We start from the raw sequence: 21,783 nt of genomic DNA on the forward strand, positions 1-21,783 counted from the left end.
AAGACGATAAACAATGAGATCCTCAATGATTTGTTGCATTTCAGTTTTGTGGCTCTGAATGGTTGAAGTTACCTTATAGTGACTGACAGGTGGTTCATCCATTTACCTGCTAGGTACCGTGACAACGCTAATGCTTCTATTTAGCAAACCATCCAGTGCATCAGCTTGCTGACTAAAGAGCTGACTAAAGAGCTGCTGTTGGTGAGATTTTACATTTGAACACAGGAAAGCTAAGTCCTGTTTCCTGACTTTACGCTAAGCTAAGCGCTAAGGCTGCTGTAGCTTCTTACTTCACACATAAAATGTATATCTTCTCCTCTAACTCTTGGCAAAAAAACATAAATCTGCACATACCCCACAATGTCAGAGTTTTCCTTTAGGTTCCTTAAGAACAACAGCAGAGTTCCAGTGTTACTGACTTTTTTCTATTAAAAAGATTACACTCAGATTTAACACATAACATAACAAACAGACATTTGAATCTAATGAAAACAGAAACAGTCACAACTGATTAGCTTCTAAAACCAATATAAAATGACAGAGTATAAAATAAACAGGATTTCTGACAGTATGGATCAACATGTGAGTGTTCACACTATGGGCCTAAGATAACTTAAAAGTTTCCTTCCTAGGTTTAACTGCCGATGTATCCACTAGCTGGCTGAACAGGCTGAACCTGAAGTGCTGTCACGCTGCCTGAGTTTCTTTTGGCAACCTGATTCTCTGCAACAATCCAGTCATATCAGAGGACGTTCCACTCCTCTGCACCTTCTATTTACTCACATGGATGATGATGATGCTAACGTACAACGCATTTGAAGTTTACTAAATGCTGCTGACATCCGGACAATACTTGAAGGGAAAGCTGTGCTTGCTCAAGCACAATAAAAGACAAAGAAAAAGTCAGGCTGAAGTTCTTGATGTCTGACAGGCACATAAAGTTACAGACTGGCCTTAGACTTTAACATGGCTTTGTTAATTTGTTGTCACATTTTAGCCAAATCCGAGCTATAATGGAGAAAACACACAGATCGATTTTCTTCTTCTACCCTTTCTAAATAAATACAAATGACTTCGAGTATTTTCCACACTGCTCGATGAGAAGACAATGGAAAACTGTGAGCACCATTGGAAATCTTTCAGTGAGGTTCTCCAATAAACTACACCTACTCAGACCTTATTGAAATAAACATACAGTATATTCCTGTGTCATATGGCTTAAGGTGAAGAAAACAACAGGACGAGGGACTGAATACGAGGAGCTGATGTAGTGGCTATTCAACACGTCAGGGTTTTCCAAAGGTGCTTCCTACAATTTTTCCAAAGTGTCCAGATATGAACTATAAGATAAGCAAAAATTACAATCCTACATCAAGGGGATGATCTTTGATTGACAGGTGGACAGAGGAGCTGGATGATTGGGTGATGGAGTAGATAAATATGGCTTACGGGTTTTGCATATATTTCTAATATGCAGTTTGGGTTCAGTTTTTGTTGATTTGTGCAGACAAAAAATAACAAAACTAAGAGGCCTGAAAGTGATACAGCAAAGACAAAACTTACACCTAAAAGAGACCAATGAAAAAAAAAGGTTTTATGGGAAGCAACTAAAACGAATGTTGATTGTCTACTCAGAGAGCATACGACCAAACAAACCAAACAAACTGAATCCAGCTATAAACTCTTAGTAGAGGAATGCAGAATTTTATTAGTAGAGGAATAAAATTCATCCTGATCGCCACCACCACCAACTTTTCAATGCTAAAGGAGCAGCAGGTCGGAAATCTCCGTTCACACTGGAGAAAGGTAATCCAGCTAGAGTAGGATTGTATCCGGATAGCCATTTAGGCCCTGTTCACACTGGAGAAAGCCATTCCAGCTAGAGTAGGATTGAGCCCAGACAGCCTTTAAGCTGGATATGTTATATATGTATAATGTATATTTTCAAATCTGGCTATCACACATGTGTGTCCGTACTCAATCCAGCTTAATCCGGCTTGTTTGTTGTCCTCCAAACCGCTAGGTGGCGCCTCGTAATATACATATGTGTGTGTTTTTTGTTGTCCTGTGTCGCTCGTTCCTTCGTTTTTTTTTTTCAGTTTAAAAAGCAGTTTATTCCTTTGTAGTCCTGTCGAAAATAAACTCGGGGCATAGCTGTTGTAGTTCAACAATTGTTTACATGTGACCCGGACACTGTCCCTGTGAATGGGAAGTATCACATCGCTAGACCTGAGCCACATTTGAGCCAATCCGGCTAGTTCAATCTCCTAGGGGTTGATTGAAATCAAGCTGATATATCCGGATTAGCGTTGTTCAGACTCAAAAAAAAAACTACCCAGATATATCCAGATATGGCCCGAATCCCGCTCTAGTCGGATTGATTTCCCCAATGTGAACGGGGCCTAATTCAAGCCACTCAGAATTTGCGCTCAGAGCCACAGGGGAGGACTTATCCTCAGCCTAACCCAACAGGTAGACTCTACTGTTGTATAAGCCTGTATTACCTTCAGCCTAATGTCTCCTGTATTTTGTATTATGGGCAATTTGTTTAATTACACTGGTAGCTTAAGAGTTAAATTTGACATATTTTCCTAGCAGTTGTGCCAAAAGGACTTGAGAGCATGAAATCACTGGCCACTGCAGTAATGTTATTATAATGGTGAGCATTCTTTTTCTAAAAACAGTATAGGCTTGCATATCTTTTCACAAAACTACAAGGAGGGGGGGTTGTGTTTCTTTCTTCCTGTATTAAATAATAAATGAAAGACCAGCCCTTTTTTGGAATAAAGTAAAATATTATAATACATATAATAGGAATAGTAAGAAGGTTCATATCTTATAGATACTCAAAGAGGCAAGTGATTCTGCAAACATGCTGGTCATTGTCACATCCAGAGATCCACTCTGAATATGTCCAAAAAGTTTGACTGTTTGGACCTGAGATTGTGTGTTTAATGACTGATGCCAATATTTTAGATGGGTTATGTTATTTTGAAGAGTTGGATTTTAAAAACCAGCAGCTGAATAATCATAAAAATGAATGATTTTTCCTGTCTTCCCTCAGTTCCTGCAAAACGAACATCAGGCCACTCTTTTAATATGCCTGGCTAAACACAAAGATGCTATTAGATGTGTCTTTAAGTGTCTTCGACTACCTAAGTAGGCTGCTTTTGTGCTTTGAAACAGAAATGAGACCCTCGCTGCAGAGGTAGGCGTAGTGACTTTATGAGTGAGCTAATTTCAGTGAGAGTGAGTGATTGTTTAGCCCGGGGTTACGATACCATATGTATTGCTTAAAGGCTGTGGATCAGAGAACTTTAAATGAGGCATGCCTCATCAATCGATCAATACAAGGCCCCACAATTTACTAACAAAGTTTTTGCAATTCTGGATCATGGATTGAAGGAATGCTCCACTGTTTTTCTCTTCAATGCTGGGCTAATGATCGCAGATAGAAAATAACACTTAGCATGCTAATTATGCTGGAATGCTGTATTCATGTTTGGTAGGGTAAATGGGAAGCTGGGTCAACATAACACCACAGACTTTTTTTAAACAGGATTTAGTCACATTAAAGCCACAGTATAAAATGTTTGTCTCCCCCTTCAGGCAGTGAGAATAATTACACTGTAATTAAACACTGTCACACGTAATATGTATATTGTAATTCCAGGACCAAGAGACCTGTATGCACCACAGCAGATGATGATAATGAATGTTAGCTAGCTTGCTAACAGGGACCACCAAAGGTGTGGCTTTGGAGAGTGCTAAAAAAAGAAACAGAGGGCTGACTTTATATAATTATTATAATATTTGTCTGAAACTAAAGATGCTTCTCGTTGTATTTTTCTGAATGTGTAGGAACTACATTGACGGAAAATAAAGTCTTCGCAATTTGTCATGGTGGAAATTTCACCAAAAACAGTCTCAGTTTCACACTTTAAATGATGTTGGCTGACATGAAGACTCCATATTTGTTTGGTTTTTAAACATTTCCTCATAAACCACCCCAATATAATAATATCATAGTATTATTGGGTGTTAAGTTGGATATAGTGGCGCTTCATGATTGTCCTGCTGATTGACATTAAAAGCAGTGGAGCATTCCATTAATTAAGGGCAGGTAAATGAAATCAGTGATATGCAGCCATTTTAACAGATGGCACAGTAAATGAAATTTAAAAAAAAAAGTGTTTTAGGAAAAACATATTAAGACCACAAAAAAGTAAACAAACAATAAACAGGACAAAACTTAAAAAGATACCAGCTGGCAACAAGACAAGGGGCCCACCCTTCATCATGTACCAATAAGCAAAAAAAAGGCAATACAGGATGAAGAGCCATAAAAGAGGGAGGAGGTGGATGTGCTGGGCCGGTATTTGATTTAATTTTGGAATAGATAGTAAAAGGAGGCGTTGCTTTATTAATGCTAGTTACACGTTGGTGGAGATCTTGTACTTGGGAGACATGTTATTATGGAACCAGATGAAACTAAAAATGACGCCCATGGTTTTGGGTATACGCTCGTCATAGGCAAACGTCATGGCCTCGTGCAGCGGGACTTTGACCACCTCAATGAGCTCTCCCTCGCAGGGCTCTCCTCCACCCGTACTGACGCAGTTGTCGTCTGACACCTCGGCGTAGAACATGGTCTGCTTGGCGCCTGTTACTCCTACACCAGACCTAAAAAGTGGGAGCACAGAATAAATGGCAGCGGACTGTATAGTTGTAATCATTAATATGCTGTAAATCTGTGTCTTTGAGCAACATAACTTTCTTCACCATTTCAACTAAATGTAACCTCTGCTGCGGGTGCCCTCGGGCAGCCTGCTATTAGCGCTGCACTTGGCTACATTGAGTGCTTCTGTGGAAAAACACCCCCATACGTCTGATGAGGGTTAAGATGATACCCACCTATATAATGGATGCAGCCCACACATAACAATGGTCATAGACGAAACCAACAAAAGTGGAGGAGGCATCCGTCAAATCAAAAGCATGCTTATATGAGTGCCTTCACTCAGAGCTGTCCAGCTGCTGCTGTCTAATGTGGGACTGTGTGTCTTAAGGCTCTTCATCTGCTGTGTGGAGCTCCAGGCAGCTAATGATAATAATAACAATAATATGTCACTTAAGATACATGGGCTGTCTGATGCTTCTTTAGCTGACTTACATAACCTGTGACTGACCATGATAAAGTTTATTATGTACATAATTTTGTTTCTCTTTCTTTTCTTTCTCCTTCCAAGACAAATGTTTAGCTTAGCTTTAGCTATGCAGCTTCACCAGATCACGACTACAGCTGGCTCAATGCTCTGAATTCCTATTGAACACTACACAGATATTTAATGTTTTAGACAAGAAAACACACATATTATTTTAGTCTTGCAAATAGCAAGGAGGCTGATCTTTAGAAATCAGGATCAGATGGATGCTGATTGATCGGTTGATTGCAGCCGGTTAGAGCTTGAGATCCTTGCTCAATGGCACCTGGAGTCCTCAGGCTGCTCCAAGAGAATGTAATACAATCGACAACTGAAAGATTGTTCGGACCCCTTTTAACATTACTAATTTGGACTACTGCTCCATGACCCCATTCATTCTGATCTCATATGACCCTCCTAAGATAGAGGAAGTTCAGAGTGTGGGAGAGTTCTTCCCAGGAAAAAATGATAGCGTAAAATACTTTCTTTAATGTTACCTAGAAAAAACAAAGCTGCAAATGTGGGTTATTTCTGAGGGAACACAACTGGAGAAAGTTCAGAAATTATTATTAGATATAGTACAAAATAGGACAATAGGAAATTAATTGTTAAGGGACAAGTAGTCCAGTGGGAGTGACTATAGTGAGACCGCTCTTTGATAAGAGCTGACAGGTGGAAGCACCTTATGAAATGCACTCTGATAAGTCTGTGGCCTAAAATAGGAGGAGACAGTTTCAGAAAACCAGACATATAGCCCAAAGTGTATATTCTTAGTTCATGACTGCACGACAGCTGTCTATTTTTCATACAGCTGTATCTGCTTCTATTCTAGGTCACAAAGTCGCCTCTTTACAGGTGTGGAACACTAACCTGTAAGAAGTAATCCTCTTCAGCTTGGAAGCTGGCACATCGTAGCCGCACTCCTCCAGCACTTCCTGCCGGGCGATCTCCTCCAGGGAGAGATCGGGTTTGTCCACCAGGCCGGCGCAGAGCTCGTAGGTGATGCCCTCCGAGGCGGGGGGCCACTGAGAGGAGCTCTCCCCCTCCGAAGGCGACTGGCCCTCCTTAGATTCGGAAGACGCGGCTTCAGCGGCACCCTCTTCGGTTTTTTCAGTGGTCTGCTTCGGCTGCGTCTTCGCCTTTTCCCACTCACACATGTATACAGCTTGAGGTGGAAAAGAGAAAGAAGAAAACACTGATAAATCAGAATTTAATCATTTTTTGTACGCGGCCAAATGTTAAAAAAATAAATCTATAATCCTGAATACTATCGTGGGCACGTACGACAAACATATTTTTAAACATTTATTGTCTGATATTGTGTACACTGAATCTTATTCTAAGTTGAAGACAAACTGCTTTCTTTCAGATAAGGAACAAGAGCAATAAGAGAAGGGAGGGAAAAATATATCAATGCCCAGACTTCCTTGAATTTAGCACACTGCAGTGTGAAACAGTCCCTGGCGACTTGTAACAAAGGAGGTTAGGCTGCTTTGTAATGGGGCCTCTTGCAGTCTATTTATGAGTCTGCATTGTTGCTACGATCCAGTTGAATAAACAGGGTTTGCTTTTTCAGTGAAAGTGCCCACAGGATGTATAACAATCTAGATCTACTGTAGATTGGTCACAAGAAGAAAATGAATAAAATGTTTGTGGGAAAAAAAAAAAAAAAAAAGGTACCTGGACGGAACTGCTTGACGAGGACAAAACAGTGTGAGGTGGTGTTAAAGATCAGCACCGATACGCTGAGGAAAAGAACAAGAAAAGTCACAGTTAACTCAAACCCATATTAAAAAAAATGTATTTAGATGATACAGTAAATCCCCTGCCAAAATGATATATAACTGCTGAGAGATAATCTCCTTCAACATATCTGAGAGCAGTGAGTAACGGTCGGATCAGTTTGTAGATGTTGGAGTCACTGCTTATCAGAAAGGTGGGAGCGGGAGTGAAGGGTTTATGGCTCTTCCAGTGTATTCGCTGATGTAAAACTGAAAAACAAAAAAAAGGCCCCTGGCCTACAGTCAAGCAAGTTTTTGCCTCAAGTGCTTTGGCCCAACAGGTTCCAATTCTGGAAAACCAAAGGGCATCAACCCATTTTTTGAAAAAGTGGCACCTCTTTCTGTTTTTCCAGCTTTAGCTAAGGGAACTGAATGGCCTTTATTATCTTTCCTTTCCTTTTGAACCATTTGATTGATCACAAAATATAGATACTCAGCAGCGTCATGTGTCTGCATCAGCAAAGCTATAAGCTAAGAAATAAAGCCAGTGCACAAGCAGTTCTGAAATTGGCCACTTGAGGCTGGGTCCAAAGGTGAGTCAATTCCCATGGACCTCCATGTTAAAATGTCCAACTATGAATAGTGTATATACAGTATACACCTCTTGATATTGTATATTATGTTGCTAACAGCCTGCTAAGCAGACTATCCGCCAACCTATGTTACACTTACCCTCCTGAAAAAATAACATTTTAAACTATAACACAATACCATGGCACAACAAATTTATCTTTGTGTGTGATGTTTCCTGTTGCAAAGCGCTAAATATAAAATGCAACTATAATAAAGCATGCTTTCTCTAAAATAAGAGCACCACATCACTGCATGGCAACGTCTCAACGAGCAGGATATGGAGATAAGCTAACAAGGACGGTCAGTGTGATAGGCTGCACTGCTGGCACCCAGTGAACCCTTCACAAACACACGCACAGGTGGGTCACTGCTGTTTGAGTGTGTGTGGAGACTTGAGGTCTGTGTTGGGAAAGCGGATGCGTCTGAGGCGGCAGGAAGCCCTGCCCTGCCTTTCCCATGGAAGGAGTGAAGCAGGAGATTTCTGCTACAATGACTAGCTGCCTGCAGCCCCGGGGATGGCACTGCTTTAACAAGGATATGTAAAAATACTCCAGTTTCTATAGGTTTATATTTGCTGAAGGGTTACTTTTGTTTTTATCACAGTTAACACAGTTATTTTGTAACTAACTTTTTAAAAACATTTCTTTTTTAGAGTCAGAATTCTAACTTTTTGCTCTGCTATAACTCTCACATCATGCATCATGGTCTTTAGGTCAGAATTTTGCAATTACTTCTAGTTTCTTCTTTTTTTAACTTTGTATAAATTCTTAATTTAACCCTAGAGTTCTGCCATAATGTGCAATTAGATCCAAAAGTTTAACTTTTTTGTTGGGGTTTTAATCTTAGAATTTTGACCATTTTTTCTGAAATCATCATTTAATCTCATGTTCTAAGATAAAGTCAAAATTTTGGGACTAAAGTCAGAATGAATTCTCTTTAAGTCAATAGGTAAACAGCACTCCACTGTGAAATGTGACTCACTGGACTCAAATCTTATATATTAATATATTAATTAATATACACTGCTCAAAAAATAGGGGAACATTTAAAGAACACAATGTAACTACAAGTCAGTCACACTGTGAAATCAGCCTGTCCAGTTAGGATCAACATTAATTGTAAATCAGTTTCAGCTGCTGTTGTGCAAATGGAACAGACAACAGGTTGAAATGAGAGGCAATTATCAAGACAAGCCCTATAAAGGAGAGGTTCTGCAGGTGCTGACCACAGACCATTTCTCTGCTCTCATCCTTTCTGCCTGATGTTTGATCACTTTTGCATTTTGTCAGTGCTCTAAACCCTAGAGGTAGCATGAGGCGGTGTCTACAACCCACACAAGTTGCTCAGGTAGTGCAGCTCATCCAGGATGGCACATCAATGAGAGCTGTGGTGAGAAGGTTTGCTGTGTCTGTCAGCACAGTGTCCAGAGCATGGAGGAGATACCAGGAGACAGGCCAGTACACCAGGAGACGTGGAGGGGGCTGTAGGAGGGCAACAACCCAGCAGCAGGACCACTACCTGGAGGAGCACTGCCAGAGCCCTGCAACGCCAGCAGGCCACTAATATGCATGTTTCTGCTCAAACTGTCAGAAACAGACTCCATGACGGTGGTATCACCATTGGCGCCCTGTTCTCTTCATGGATGAAAGCAGGTTCACATTGAGCACATGTGACAGAGTCTGGAGACGCCGTGGGGAACGGTCGGCTGCCTGCAACATCCTCCAGCATGACCGGTTTGGTGGTGGGTCAGTAATGGTGTGGGCCGCACAGCCCTCCATGTGCCAGCCAGAGGTACCCTGACTGCCATTAGGTACCAGGATGAGATCCTCAGACCCATTGTGAGACGATATGCTGGTGCAGTGGGCCCTGGGTTCCTTCTGATGCATGACAATGGTAGACCTCATGTGGCTAAAGATTATATTGGAAAAAATATTGCTGTTTGGCCAGTGAACAGCTTCTCATATTGTGCAGGAGGATAAGGTCAACTGAGTCTGCTGCTAAGTGAAAAGCCTCTGATCTGTTTAAAGATACATACAGTATCTCAGTGTAGCCAGTTATAGAAACTGCTACTTCCCTTTTACATACTCTTTGAAATATTTTTACTTCCCTTTTGTTTGAAAACCTTAAATAAAATACACTTTTTACCCCCCACCATTCATCAGGAGAGCATCTGTAATAATTAGCATGCAACAATACATGCACATTACATGTGACATTCCAGCGAGGAAACCTCGCCACCGTTGAAGCCTAGTATGTATATATGATAATGTGGATGATTTAGTGTAAAAGTGGGACACACAGGTCTGAGGCGTGGGAACTGTCCCTTGTGGCAGGTCTGAGTCTTGTAGTGCTGTTACACAACATTACTGCTGTTCTACTGCTTCCCTCTGGAAAAAAAAAAAAACACTGATGGTTTAACCAAGAAGCGGGGTAAACGGACGCTCAGGACTTTTTTATGCACGGTTAAGCTTACTCTGCGGGGCTTCTGGCTGAACAGCAGGAAAACTGGGTTAAAGAGGACACAGGAGGATCAGGACTAAGGTGACAACTGGTAGAAAGCTTATGGTATCAAGTTATTACCATTGGGTCCTAGCTTTATGGTGAATAAAGAATCACTGACCTTGGATGCAACAAATAGCACTCAAACACTGTTTTATTCTCATTTTACTCAGATTTGTGTGAGCTGCTACCTACTACCTTGTTGCTATCTATTACATTTATTAAAATACACCTTTGGTTAGAAACAAAAACTTCCATAAACACATACAGTAGGTTAGGGTTAGGGTTAGCAACAACAGAGCAATGGGACTTCAGGCTACATGTGTTTTTGTAGTGTTTGACTGCACTGCAGAAATATTATTGCATCAAGACAAAGTCAGCCCTGACTTGTATAAACAGCATACAAGCTGTGTCCAGATAAGTGGTAGGTAATGGAGCATGTTCTCTGTCAGCATGTGAGGGGTCACAGCCTCCCAGTCAAAGGTTATAGTACATTAGGAAGTGGTTTGTCACAGTGGAGGGTGTCACTCAGGCCTGGATGCCCACACATTATTAAATAGTGTTATTCAGTGTGTTATCAATTCTTGATTGCAAGAACTGACACAATCACAATTAGAAAGTGAGGCCCTGACCAGATCTGGCATTACGGTGCATCTCAGTTAATGAGCACCATTTTAGCGATGCCTTCAAACACACTTTATTGTAATTAGGCCACAGCAAATATCCTGCTGTGAGACTGAAACTGAAATATCTCCAGAATAATAAAATCCTTAGCAGGACAGAGGGATATTTTCACTTTAGCAAACACATCAGACATTTACCAACAATATAATAAAACCGTGGTGAGAGCTGAGTTCCTAACTTATGAGGACTGCTGTGTAAAAACTTCAGCTGACAAACCGTGTCTGCGACAGCTCACCCGATAAAAGGGTTTGTCATTAGACCTGGATCCCTCCATGTCAGGGTTTATATATTAACCCTTACACAATGATGAAATAAGTGATGAACTTACTGATGAAAGTGGCAGCATCTGTAGATTCAACAATAAAAAAATCAAACTCCTACATCCCTATTGTTGCAAAAATGTGTATTCAATAACACTAGTGTTAACATGTGTTAATAATGTTAAGAATGTTCCTCACCCTACATCCATCATCAGAACTTTGGGCTGTGGGAAAGTAATTGTAATTGATGCATGACTATTCAGACAAAGTCAGACCAAAAAAAGATTTAACTGTCATGAGCCGATTTAGCCAATGTGTTCAGATGCTGTAATGGGTTAATGATGAGCAGGATGCTGCTATTAAGACTTCACACCAAATGAAATATTTCATACTAGTTTGTCTGCAGCCTCTTTGCTGCCTTTAATAAAATCTGTATTTCACATCTTTTGCCTGTTCTCCTGAAAAATAGTGCAAGGAAAATGTCATGCACACTTACACAAAAATGCAAAACAATCCCAGGTACATTCAATAAAACCACCTGGGAAAGAGCTTCCATGTTCCCATGGGCTCATCTTCTCATGGAAATACAGGTCTGAGCTTTAGTGCTCTTCTCTCAGTGGTCCTATTTTTCACAATGACCTCTCTTTGGGATCAGGAGTGGAGGAAAGAGGGTTGAAATGACCTGAGACCTACCTCAGGGCATTATGGTACACTGACAGTAGGAACCAAAGGCTTTGGCACAAATGTGTGATGTTTCTCTTACAGTGGATCCCCATGAAGCTCAGACATTTACAGCCATTCCCATGTAGCATAAAAGGGCGCCACTTCCCATAAAACAAGGTCTGTTTGGGCTGACCGTCCTCTGATTAGAGGGTGTTTTTCAACCCTTTTACACCACAATTAACACATATAAGAAGGTTATTTTAAAGTTACCTACTAAACAAGACAAGTGACTCAGTTCCCACTGGCCTTTCTGTTTATTTACCCTGCTGAAGCACATTCAGCATCATGGTTATTAAAATGGGTTAGTAAGCAGCAGAAAGCAGCATAAAGCTCAGTGACTATGTTATAACAGTTGCTAAATTATCTTTAGACTTTTTTTAGGAACTAATCTATGCATGATGCATTGAGGATAATCCACACAGCCCGATCTGTAACAAACTTCGCCGCCATTTTTTTTGGCTACCACCGCATGGACTCTGGTGGATTGTACATGCGCTGTTTGGCTACAGTAGAGGGGCCGATGCTTCCATCACTACCAATTAGACCTACAGTAAATACTTATGACTACTGCAGAGTCATTTGACCCAAGAATGAACAGCAATTTTCCCTTTGAGGAAGCTACAGATGCTAATAATTCTATCTAATAACACAAACAAAGCCAAATCTTATTGTCTACAGACATGTTAGCATGCTGCTGGAAAGATATCCTTCATGTAAAAAGGCAGAGGATGAAGATGCAGAGCAGATTGAGCAGTATGGATCTGGACTGACACCAAATTAAGACCACCAATTCCTCCTGATCCCTCAGAGCTACACAGGATTTAAGCCCTTCAGATTGCAAAATGTCTTCAACACGCATGTTTCAGAGATTTTTCATCTGTGGTGGGGGTGTGTTAGCCAAGGAGAGCACATAAACACAACTACACACACTCTTTGAATACGTGAAAATATAACAGCAGTGCATTTACCTGTCGTGGGTTCGCATGAAGTCCCAGGATTTCTTTGTGCCATTCTGTAAAGACATAACAAAATAAAGAGTGAATAAAAATATTACAACAAAAAGTACAGTTACAGTCTGAACCTTGTTTTGTTATATGTCGTTTCGATGTCAGTGAGCGGTTTCACCATGACTACAGTCACATGTACTACTTTGGTAAATTTCCAGCAGCATAATTATAATCTATAAACTGCCAAGGTGTGTTGTGTGACCTGCACAAAATGCTGTGACAAGAGAGTGACTTGTGGCACACTCATTGTCAGGTTCTTGGCTCATGTGTCTAACAGAAATCATAATGGAACCTTGAGGTATGCATCCTGACAGTCTGGTTTATTTTCATTCACAGGAACTAGAAAGAAAATGATTTTGCCAAAAGTACATATTTGTAAGCTACGCTTAAAGTCTCAGGTCGCAGTCATAGGAAGCAGTGTGATTAGAGCCGACTTCATCAGATGGAAGTCAGAGATGAAAATGCTGTTGACAGTAAGGAAAACAAAGGAGACCTTAAGACATATCCTTTAAATATTTGATTTGTGTAACTACAAACAAACCCCATGTGTTTATTAACCACACTAACTTGCTCTCTCCACATTACATGCTGTATAAATATGGTAAAGTTGGCCTACATTTTCTATGCCTGAGGAAACATGGCCTTGATTCAAATTTAGGCTACACCTCCTCTCCACCCACAAGACTCTTTGAGACACAGGCACGGCAGCTTTACAACTATAATAGATCTGCTGTGTGCAGCTTTAGTACCACCCAAGAAAAGGGAGGAGGTGAAATGGCAAGTTAATTGTACTGATTGAATCAAGAGATAACAAAGCTCCTGTTGTAGCAACAAGATTCAAGTTTGAGATGTGCCAACGATGCAGTCAAAGCTGCAATGTGGAAATTTTAAGATTTCTATCTAAGAGGGAACAATTCTCACACACAAGATTAATTACAACTGGCTGACGTTTGATTGTTTACATCCGGATGGAAGGTTAATCAAAAAATCTCACCATGTTCTCAAAAATGAAGGGAGAAGCAACCAGTGTGTTACTGTTAATATAACAACACAAACGCACAAAAACTGCAGTTCCTCAAGTGGCCTCTTGAAGCTGGCTATGAAAGTGAGTCAATACCTGCTCATATTAGCGAAAAATTCAAATTTAAAAAGCAATTATCATGTTGTCTTAAGTTTTTGTAAAATATCACTATTGTGTGAAGGTGGCTGTAATATAACAGGTCCAAGATGGGGATGGTTTGGTCTCTTGGCTGATTCCCGATACCAATACGACACCATGTTGCAGGTACTGTGCATGTAGCTGTTAAAGTTGTTGGTGCAGCAAGCTCGAAATACCCCATACAACTGAGTCACTCCATGTGTTTGTTGTGAGTCAGTTCTATCAGCATGCTGCAAACATGGAACTGAAGTCCATTTTCGCATACCTGAAGACGAGCTGCGGTCTGTGACTTCGGCCATTATGCACGTACCTCTCTGGTGCGCGCATAATGGAAGAGAGTGACAAACAGCCAATACTCTGTGCAGGGTCCACCTGGATGATTGGCTGATGTTTTTAGCGTTTTATAGCTTCCACAGATGATTAATATTCTTCGTTTTAATGCAAAACTGCCGAACTAATTGGTTGCTATTGAATTGTAAAGAGAAGTTACACTAATTTAACAAAAAGTACGTCAGAATTAGGGGTGGGAATTGATGTTTTTATCAATATCAATGGCATTGTCAATTCTGCTTATCAATCCAATTCCTTATCAATTCTCTTATCAATTCCTGAGTAGTTCCCTGAATGGCAAAAAAAAGGATCTACACCAGCGGGGCCCACACTTTTTGGCTCGGAGGTCAAAAAAAGTCAAAATGATCTACCTACTCTAATCCAAAGAAATATGTGTATTTTAATGATTTCCATTTTAGGATATATGAATAGGATATGTAAACAGGTTAAAATACAGTAATTTAAGAAAGAAATCTTAAAATTACACATCTTAAAATAAAAAATAACAATATGTACAATGATTGAAGGACAATATAAAAGCAGCGTGCAGCATCCAGTCTGAACTGGCATCAGTCTACAGTCCTGTCTGCCCGTAGCATTTAGCCATCGTGACGGTTTGTTGACAGGGCCCAAAAACTCGTCCCAAAGATCTTGTATTAAAGCTAAGAGCTCTGACTTCTTCGATCCTTCACGCTACTACATACACACACAAACATGCAACGACGCAGGTGATCAGGACAGAGTGAGACATCTGTGCTATAACAGATCTTTGAGGCACCATGAGGATAGATTGCAGACTAACATTAAAATATTTTCTAAATGATATGCGATCCACCCGCACAAGAAGAAGAAGAGCCAGTTAATCAGCCTGTGTGTGTGTGTGTCATCATCACTTTCATCTAAAATGCAGGGAAAACCGGGAGATGTTTATATGTAGCTTGGCTTTAAAGTAAAAAAAAACTGCGTATGCTGCTTGCAGTTGCAAGGTGACAGTATGCTAATGCAGGATATTATGTGAAGATCAGAGTGGAGATTTGACCAGCATGAATTGGGACACAGCTTGAGTTGGTGCAGAGAGTGTGACGCAAAGGAACTGTGGCGCAAAATTTCAGGAAAACTGGAAAACAGGGAAATGATAGAATCGTTAAAAAGAATAACGTTGCAGGTGCACAATTCTGATGGAATCGGTCAGTTGGAACCAGGTCTTGATTCCCACCCCTAATCAGAATGGAATCTCCTACCCTACCTTTATTATGTAAAACGGCTAAAGACAGTAGCTTTATTAATGGAGAGGGTCTAGTGGAGCCCTGAGTTTAGCTGTGTGCTCTAAGTCTCCATTGACTGCACCTGAATAGGTCACTCCCAAAGCAGTGCTAAAGAGGTTTCCTGGCATATAATGTGCATTCCTGTGCTACTGAACGACAGTAAAACCTAACCAGATATAAGTGACATCATGACATTATATGATCTGACAACAGACTGTGTAATCACTTTCATGAAATCCTCTCATGTCAACAAAGTGTCTGACATTAAAAACATGATGCCAAGCAAGCCACCCCTTTCACTTTCACTGTGTGAAGTAGAAACTAGTGTGTATGATAAATCATTTGTCGTGACAGGCAGGGATGCACTTCTCAGGGCTTACTGAATAATGTATGGGGCAGAGCATTTTATCTATCGCTGCAACTTGAACAGGTAAACTGCAGGATATTGAATATGGATAACTGGAAGCAGCACTGAAGGCTGGAGGTAAGCCCACACACACTCCAGTCTGACGGCAGGACAGTGTTGATGTCCTTGTCCACACGGGAACATGTGGCTGGCACTTGGTGATTTATCCTCTCTGTATATCATCTTTATTTTTTAGTGAAAGATAACAGATTTATTGGCTGCATTAGTAGGTGTACAGCACATATTAGACTCCAACAAGTTGCAGGATTTAAATCTCAATTCAATCTCAATTTTGTCTGCAATTCTGATACAAAGGCAGACCAGCAGCCATCTTAATTGTACTCTGAACTGTTTACAGTAACCATTTTAAAATATAACCATTCATTTGGTATGATTCATGTTAAATTCATGACAGGAAGGACACTTCTCTTTTCCAGAAAGCACATACTGTATGAGCTAAAACTACTCAGCATGTATGTGTCACCACACACAGTTTCTGTCTACTATCCTGTCACCACTCACAGATGGTGGGGTTCCCCTCATTACTCGGGCCACTTGCTGAGAAAGGGGGTGGGGACAGTTTGAATGGCCCAGGGGAGAGAGAGAATCATGGCTGTCATGGATTACGACAGAGAGATTAGCCCGTGGGGAGGGAGAGAGAAAGAGAGAGAGAGAAGGGCTACGGAGGACCTTGAAATTAATGTGGTCCCTCTGGCTTTTGGGCACCAGAGATGACGGACCCCTGTGTGACTGGCTATTGTAGGGAGGGATGTATGGTCTTGATCTTTTAGGTGCTTAAAGTCTAATAACCATTGCGCACGCACACACCTCCATAAAGCTGACAGCTGCAGCAGAAAGAAAAAAAAAATCAACTACCATCCTCAAATACAATAGCTCTCCAGTTTTTTTTAGCTTCAGTCTCTCTCTTCTCACCAGACTCAACAAAGGGCTATCACACACACATTACAATCATTGTCAAAAATGACAATGGCAAAAGCTTTTGCACCTGCATAAACTCCACTAACCATAAAAATACAGTATGTTGTGAAGCACTGAAAGGGCCTGAGTGGCTCCATTTTCAAGGACGCGCTGTTCAAGTACACACTGGGTGAGTGTGACCTCCAGTAAAATCCACAGAAAGCATATAAACCTCACAGCAAATCATGTCAGTGTCCCTCCCATTTTAAATCTACATACATCTTCAAGGTTATGGGCATTAGACAATGAATTGTGTAAGCATCTACACACATGCTATCATTAACATCTAAGTCTGTCATCGGGGATTATACGTTCACAGGAAAATGACAGCAGTGGTTGTATATTAAGGAAGCTGGAATGTAACTGTTTGAGTGGCTTTTTCTGACAACTGTATAGAGGGTACATTTTGATTTAACTATGTTTATGATAATTAAGGACGTGACTGCTTTGAGAGATGGGCAAGTGTCGACTCACGTCGCAGGCTTCCGTGCACCAACTCAACTTGTTTGCCTGTATTTGGATTAACTGTGACTTAAGGTGAACTGGATGATGTCAACATGGCAGCAGTCAGAACGTCTCGCAGAGACTAACAACAGCTCTTTATAAACATGTGATTCTTTCTAACAAACCATCCACCAGGATGCCTTTGTTTAAATATCTTAACTTTTCGTAAAGATCCTGTTCAAGTAATCAGTCATATATGGGGACTTGTCACCATGTTAACCTAAAAAAAAAGAAGTTTGTTCTTGTCATATCTGGACAGAAATGACAACAACAAAGACAAAAGGTCTACACTGGCCAACATTGCTGAGGAGTGATGTCACAATATCTGTGTCATAGAATGCCCTGTCCAGCAGAATTGGCAGTTTTTGAGAACTGAATTCTGATCCCTTCATCCTCGACTCAAAGTGATTGTTGTTCACAGTTGCACAGTTGCTCCCACTGAAATATTTGTCTTATATTGACCTATAACGTGGTAAACAATGTTGTAAAATTGATGTTTGATGTGGTTAAAGCCATAATGTTTTGCTTAAATTTGAAATAATTTTCTTTGATTAAGTCAAACATTTTCTGGTCTAATTAGATGAAGTTCCAATCAATCAATCTGCCCTAAAATACATCTATACAACCATTTTCTGACCTCTACAGAATACAAATCCTTGAAGTGCAAGCTTAAGCTTAACCACTGATGTGAGAAAATGTGTATCTGAAGATCTTAATAGATCTCATATTCATTGAAGGAGTAAGGCCATTAGCTGAAAGCAACACATGTTAAATAATTTCAGATGAATAATTCAGTCATTATAATGAATAAATTGAAGGTAATTATCCTGCTCTAAGTAGCAACTCGTGATTCAACATCAGGACGGGGAAACAGACATAAGAGGGGTTTCCCAGAGTCAATGAGGGAAAATCAACTGCTTTGTAGAGGGAGGCGAGGGAGGCCAGACAAAACACCAGCAAACACTAATGATGCAGAGAGCCTCTCACGCATGACATTATCCACTTTTAGAGAGTGTGAGTACGTTAGTGACCAGTGGCTGAGCTGCAGATGTACACATAAACACAAAAGGATTGAAGAAGAGATGCTCCCTCAGTGTGATTGAAAAGCCTTTGTGGGGAGTCCCTGCACAGACCCTCCTGAGCTGGAGAGATGACGAGGATGAAAGGCAGGACAGGACGGAGAGAGAGTCCACTATCGTCTCTTTTGTTGTCCATCTGCTGTCTTTAGCCGTTCCGCCATTGCCCTGACAAGCTTAGCCTTCCCCCCTCTGCTGTCACAGGTGTGAACCTGAATGGGACAAAATCCTGACTGGGCTCCCTTTAGCTTGGTACTTGTGTGTTTTCTGATTACATTGAAAGCATCACTACAAAAGAAAACCTTCCATTCAGATCAAAGCTAAACTAAAAGTTTAAAGCTTGATTTATTTTGTAATTTTTATTATTATTATTGTAAAAAGAAAGACCTACAACTCCTAGTTTCTGTATTCAAAACACACCTGACTGCATGCATTTCCACCACGAGCTGAGAAAGAATTGCCTATAAGATACAATTACTTCCGTTGATAGGGTAAACTCTGAGCTAAACAACAACAACAACAAAACAATAAGTTTATAATAAGTTAATATCAAGTCAGTAGCTCTTTCACTGCCATGGACACACACACATCAAACAGGCTAATTAATCTGACTTTATGTAAAGCATCCTTCTGCTATCAGCCACAGTGTGAGTAATGTAGCAGTGTCTGAGTCTGATCACAGCACTTCTTCTTCCGTACCTAAGTCGGCATCCAGATTTTTACACAACAGAAGCCATCTCTAAAAGCTCAGAACAGGGAATCTGCACAAATATTTGCAGACCTAAAAATAAATTCTTCCTGGACTTCAGCCCGTGTTTGGGTAAGGAAGCATTTCTCACTTTGCTGGAGACCATCAGGGCGCACACTCTTCACACTGTGCTCAATTTCAGTGGGATGACTATTAATATAGCATTCATAAAAAAATCAAATCGAATAAAAATCATACAAACCATTTGCATAAGGGTTATTATTTCAAATGTATATTCTGTATTTACCAATCAAATATTCCTGTATTAGGCTTTCACGTACCTTAATTCAGGGGCTACATTTAAAGGCCATTTTAAATGAGGAAGAAAGAGGCAGCCTTCCTCTTCCTAGCAATTTTAATCCATACATCTCAAGATTCAGTGTGAGTCAGTCACGGCGTGTCATTTAACAATGTTCGTTTCCACCTTTGCGGTCAACAAAGGTCACATCTTCGTAGGCCTTGTCCTTTGAAAGATGCAGCCTCCAAACTCAGACACAGACTAGATGCGCAATGATACTGACACGTCAACAGCATCAGGAAATATAAGATTCAAAATAAAACATCAGCATCTTCCTAAGACATGATGCTGTTGATGCTTGTCTGTATGCTCAGCTCAAGGCTGCATGTGCAACAAAAATGCCTTAATCACCCCGGTGAATGTAAAAGAGGCATATCTAAGGAGTGGACATGTCATTGAAGCATTAGCTATGGCAGAAGGAGTCAAACTATATTTCTTCAACACCACATATTAAGTCAAAATATGCATTTCAATATGTTAATAGCACTATAATCTTCTAAGATTGGTCTGTATGAGCAATTCACTGTTTTTTCTTAAGATTAACATCGTAAAGAGTGCATTAAATTAAAATTAAGAAACCTTTATTAGTCCCACAATGGGGAAATTGCTGAAGGCAGCCCAGTAAAGAGCACCATACAGCACACTGGAGGCTATGTGGGTAAAGTGCCTTGCCCAAGGACACACAACAGTGACTAGGGAGGAGTTGGGATCGAACCACCAACCTTCCGGTTATTGGACAACCCTGCTATACCACTGCTGAGCCACTGCTGCCCACATCAAATACTAAATAAATAACAACCCCGTTTGCTCCCAGCAAAGGTCGAAATCTGTGCAAAACTAATTCACAAATCTGTTTAGATTTGCTTGGCTGATGTTTAAAGCCGGAGCCTGATGTTCTGTAAAGATATTATAGCATAGAAAAGCTACAAATGGATGGTCCAAGTCAGTGAATAGAGCAGACTAGATGATGGACATGTTTACATAACTGATGTACAAACTAAAACTCTGTTTATGTTCAGGATCTGTATCTCTTTATACGCAGAAACATGTACAGGATTTGCTCATAATGAAATTTAATCCTGAACAGTAAAGACCTCTGCCCTCACCTCAGTAACCAGACTGAGTCAGTCTGACTGTTGAACTCAACAAGTCTCACCTGTCTCTACTATTCACACAACAAACATCCTCCTCAGTCACTGCTAAACCATGTCATGTACACCTCCTTACACTAATGTAAAGCATGTGCATCCGTTAACACAGAACCTCTGCAGCTACCGTTAGCATGTCAGCTCTTAGCTGCTTGTTAGCTTAGCGGTCTCAGGTTCACGTAATACAAACAGTGTTAAAAACACCGTGTGTGACAATAAATACAGTAGGTATTGTTTGTCAAAGCAGTGCCAATTGTTGCTATCTGTGTTTAAGGTCAGTCTAGCCTTCATGTTGTGCTAGCATGCTAGCTGCAAAAATGAATGGAGGGGGTTGGGCTAGCCTACAGCATCCAGTAGCGGTTATCACACAGAAACAACTCACCTGGTTATAATGCACCCTGAACGGTTTCAGGTAGTCGGACTCTGTGCACGGAACCACTTCAATATTATTAATCTCTTCCATAGTTTACACTTGGGGCTGGATTGGAGGATCACCGATGTTTGTCTGTCACCGCACACTGACAGTGAAGGAATGTCTACGGAAGCCGAGAGAGGACATGAGACTAAGCTGTGAGAATGCTGATGCGAGTTATTGTAGTAAAGTAAAACTTAAAAAAGGGGGGATGAGGTGTAATATCTTAATACCACTGACCACCACTGCAGCTGAAGACAAACTAAAAAAATATATAAAAATAAAAAAATGTAATAATATATAAATTTATACTTAGTACCACGGTTTTAGTGCAACAAATAAAACAGGAAGTGCATGCATACCACATGATTATACAACAATAAAAGAGAGCTATATGCTGACAAAACAAACAGAACACAGGGCAAATATGAAGTAATGAAAAGGAAAAGGAGTCTCGATAAAAACCTTTTAGTTAGTTTAGTTAAGTGTTGAAGTGACCTTTTTCTGGTGCACCTTCAAATCTCTAAATGAAACACTCGGTCTGGCCTCCTCCTCACCGTGCTGAGTAATGAATAAGAGAATATGGGTGTGGGACTACTTTCTCACCAACCCTGCCTTAAAGGGTGAGGCTGCATGATGTCACCCCCCCTTCACATCAATAGCAGCCTCATAATGGAAAACAATCTGCAGAGCTCCAATCTTGATGTGGCTGACTTCCTCCAACAAAT

At 40.6% G+C, this 21,783-nt stretch overlaps 1 protein-coding gene across 1 annotated transcript; it reads right to left on the minus strand.

The window, feature by feature from the left end:
- Positions 1-2,075: 2,075 nt before the first annotated feature.
- Positions 2,076-21,162, minus strand: nudt14 (nudix (nucleoside diphosphate linked moiety X)-type motif 14). Its single transcript, XM_028397322.1, has 5 exons — positions 21,026-21,162; positions 12,693-12,736; positions 6,885-6,949; positions 6,075-6,369; positions 2,076-4,683 (listed from the first exon to the last, which is right to left on the minus strand). The coding sequence occupies exons 1-5, from the start codon at positions 21,104-21,106 to the stop codon at positions 4,434-4,436; spliced, it is 735 nt and encodes a 244-aa protein (XP_028253123.1). The 5' UTR covers positions 21,107-21,162; the 3' UTR covers positions 2,076-4,433.
- Between the last annotated feature and the right edge of the window lie 621 nt (positions 21,163-21,783).

The sequence above is a fragment of the Parambassis ranga genome, chromosome 24 (assembly GCF_900634625.1).
Source record: "Parambassis ranga chromosome 24, fParRan2.1, whole genome shotgun sequence".
NCBI classification, from domain to species: domain Eukaryota; kingdom Metazoa; phylum Chordata; class Actinopteri; family Ambassidae; genus Parambassis; species Parambassis ranga.

Excerpts from the sequence above, each read along its gene's own strand:
- nudt14 (XM_028397322.1), bottom strand. The coding sequence starts at position 21,106 with ATGGAAGAGATTAATAATATTGAAGTGGTTCCGTGCACAGAGTCCGAC. Across the intron at positions 12,737-21,025 it reads TCAGGGTGCATTATAACCAG|AATGGCACAAAGAAATCCTG; the intron begins GTGAGTTGTTTC and ends ATGTCTTTACAG. Across the intron at positions 4,684-6,074 it reads AAGAGGATTACTTCTTACAG|GTCTGGTGTAGGAGTAACAG; the intron begins GTTAGTGTTCCA and ends CCCACTTTTTAG.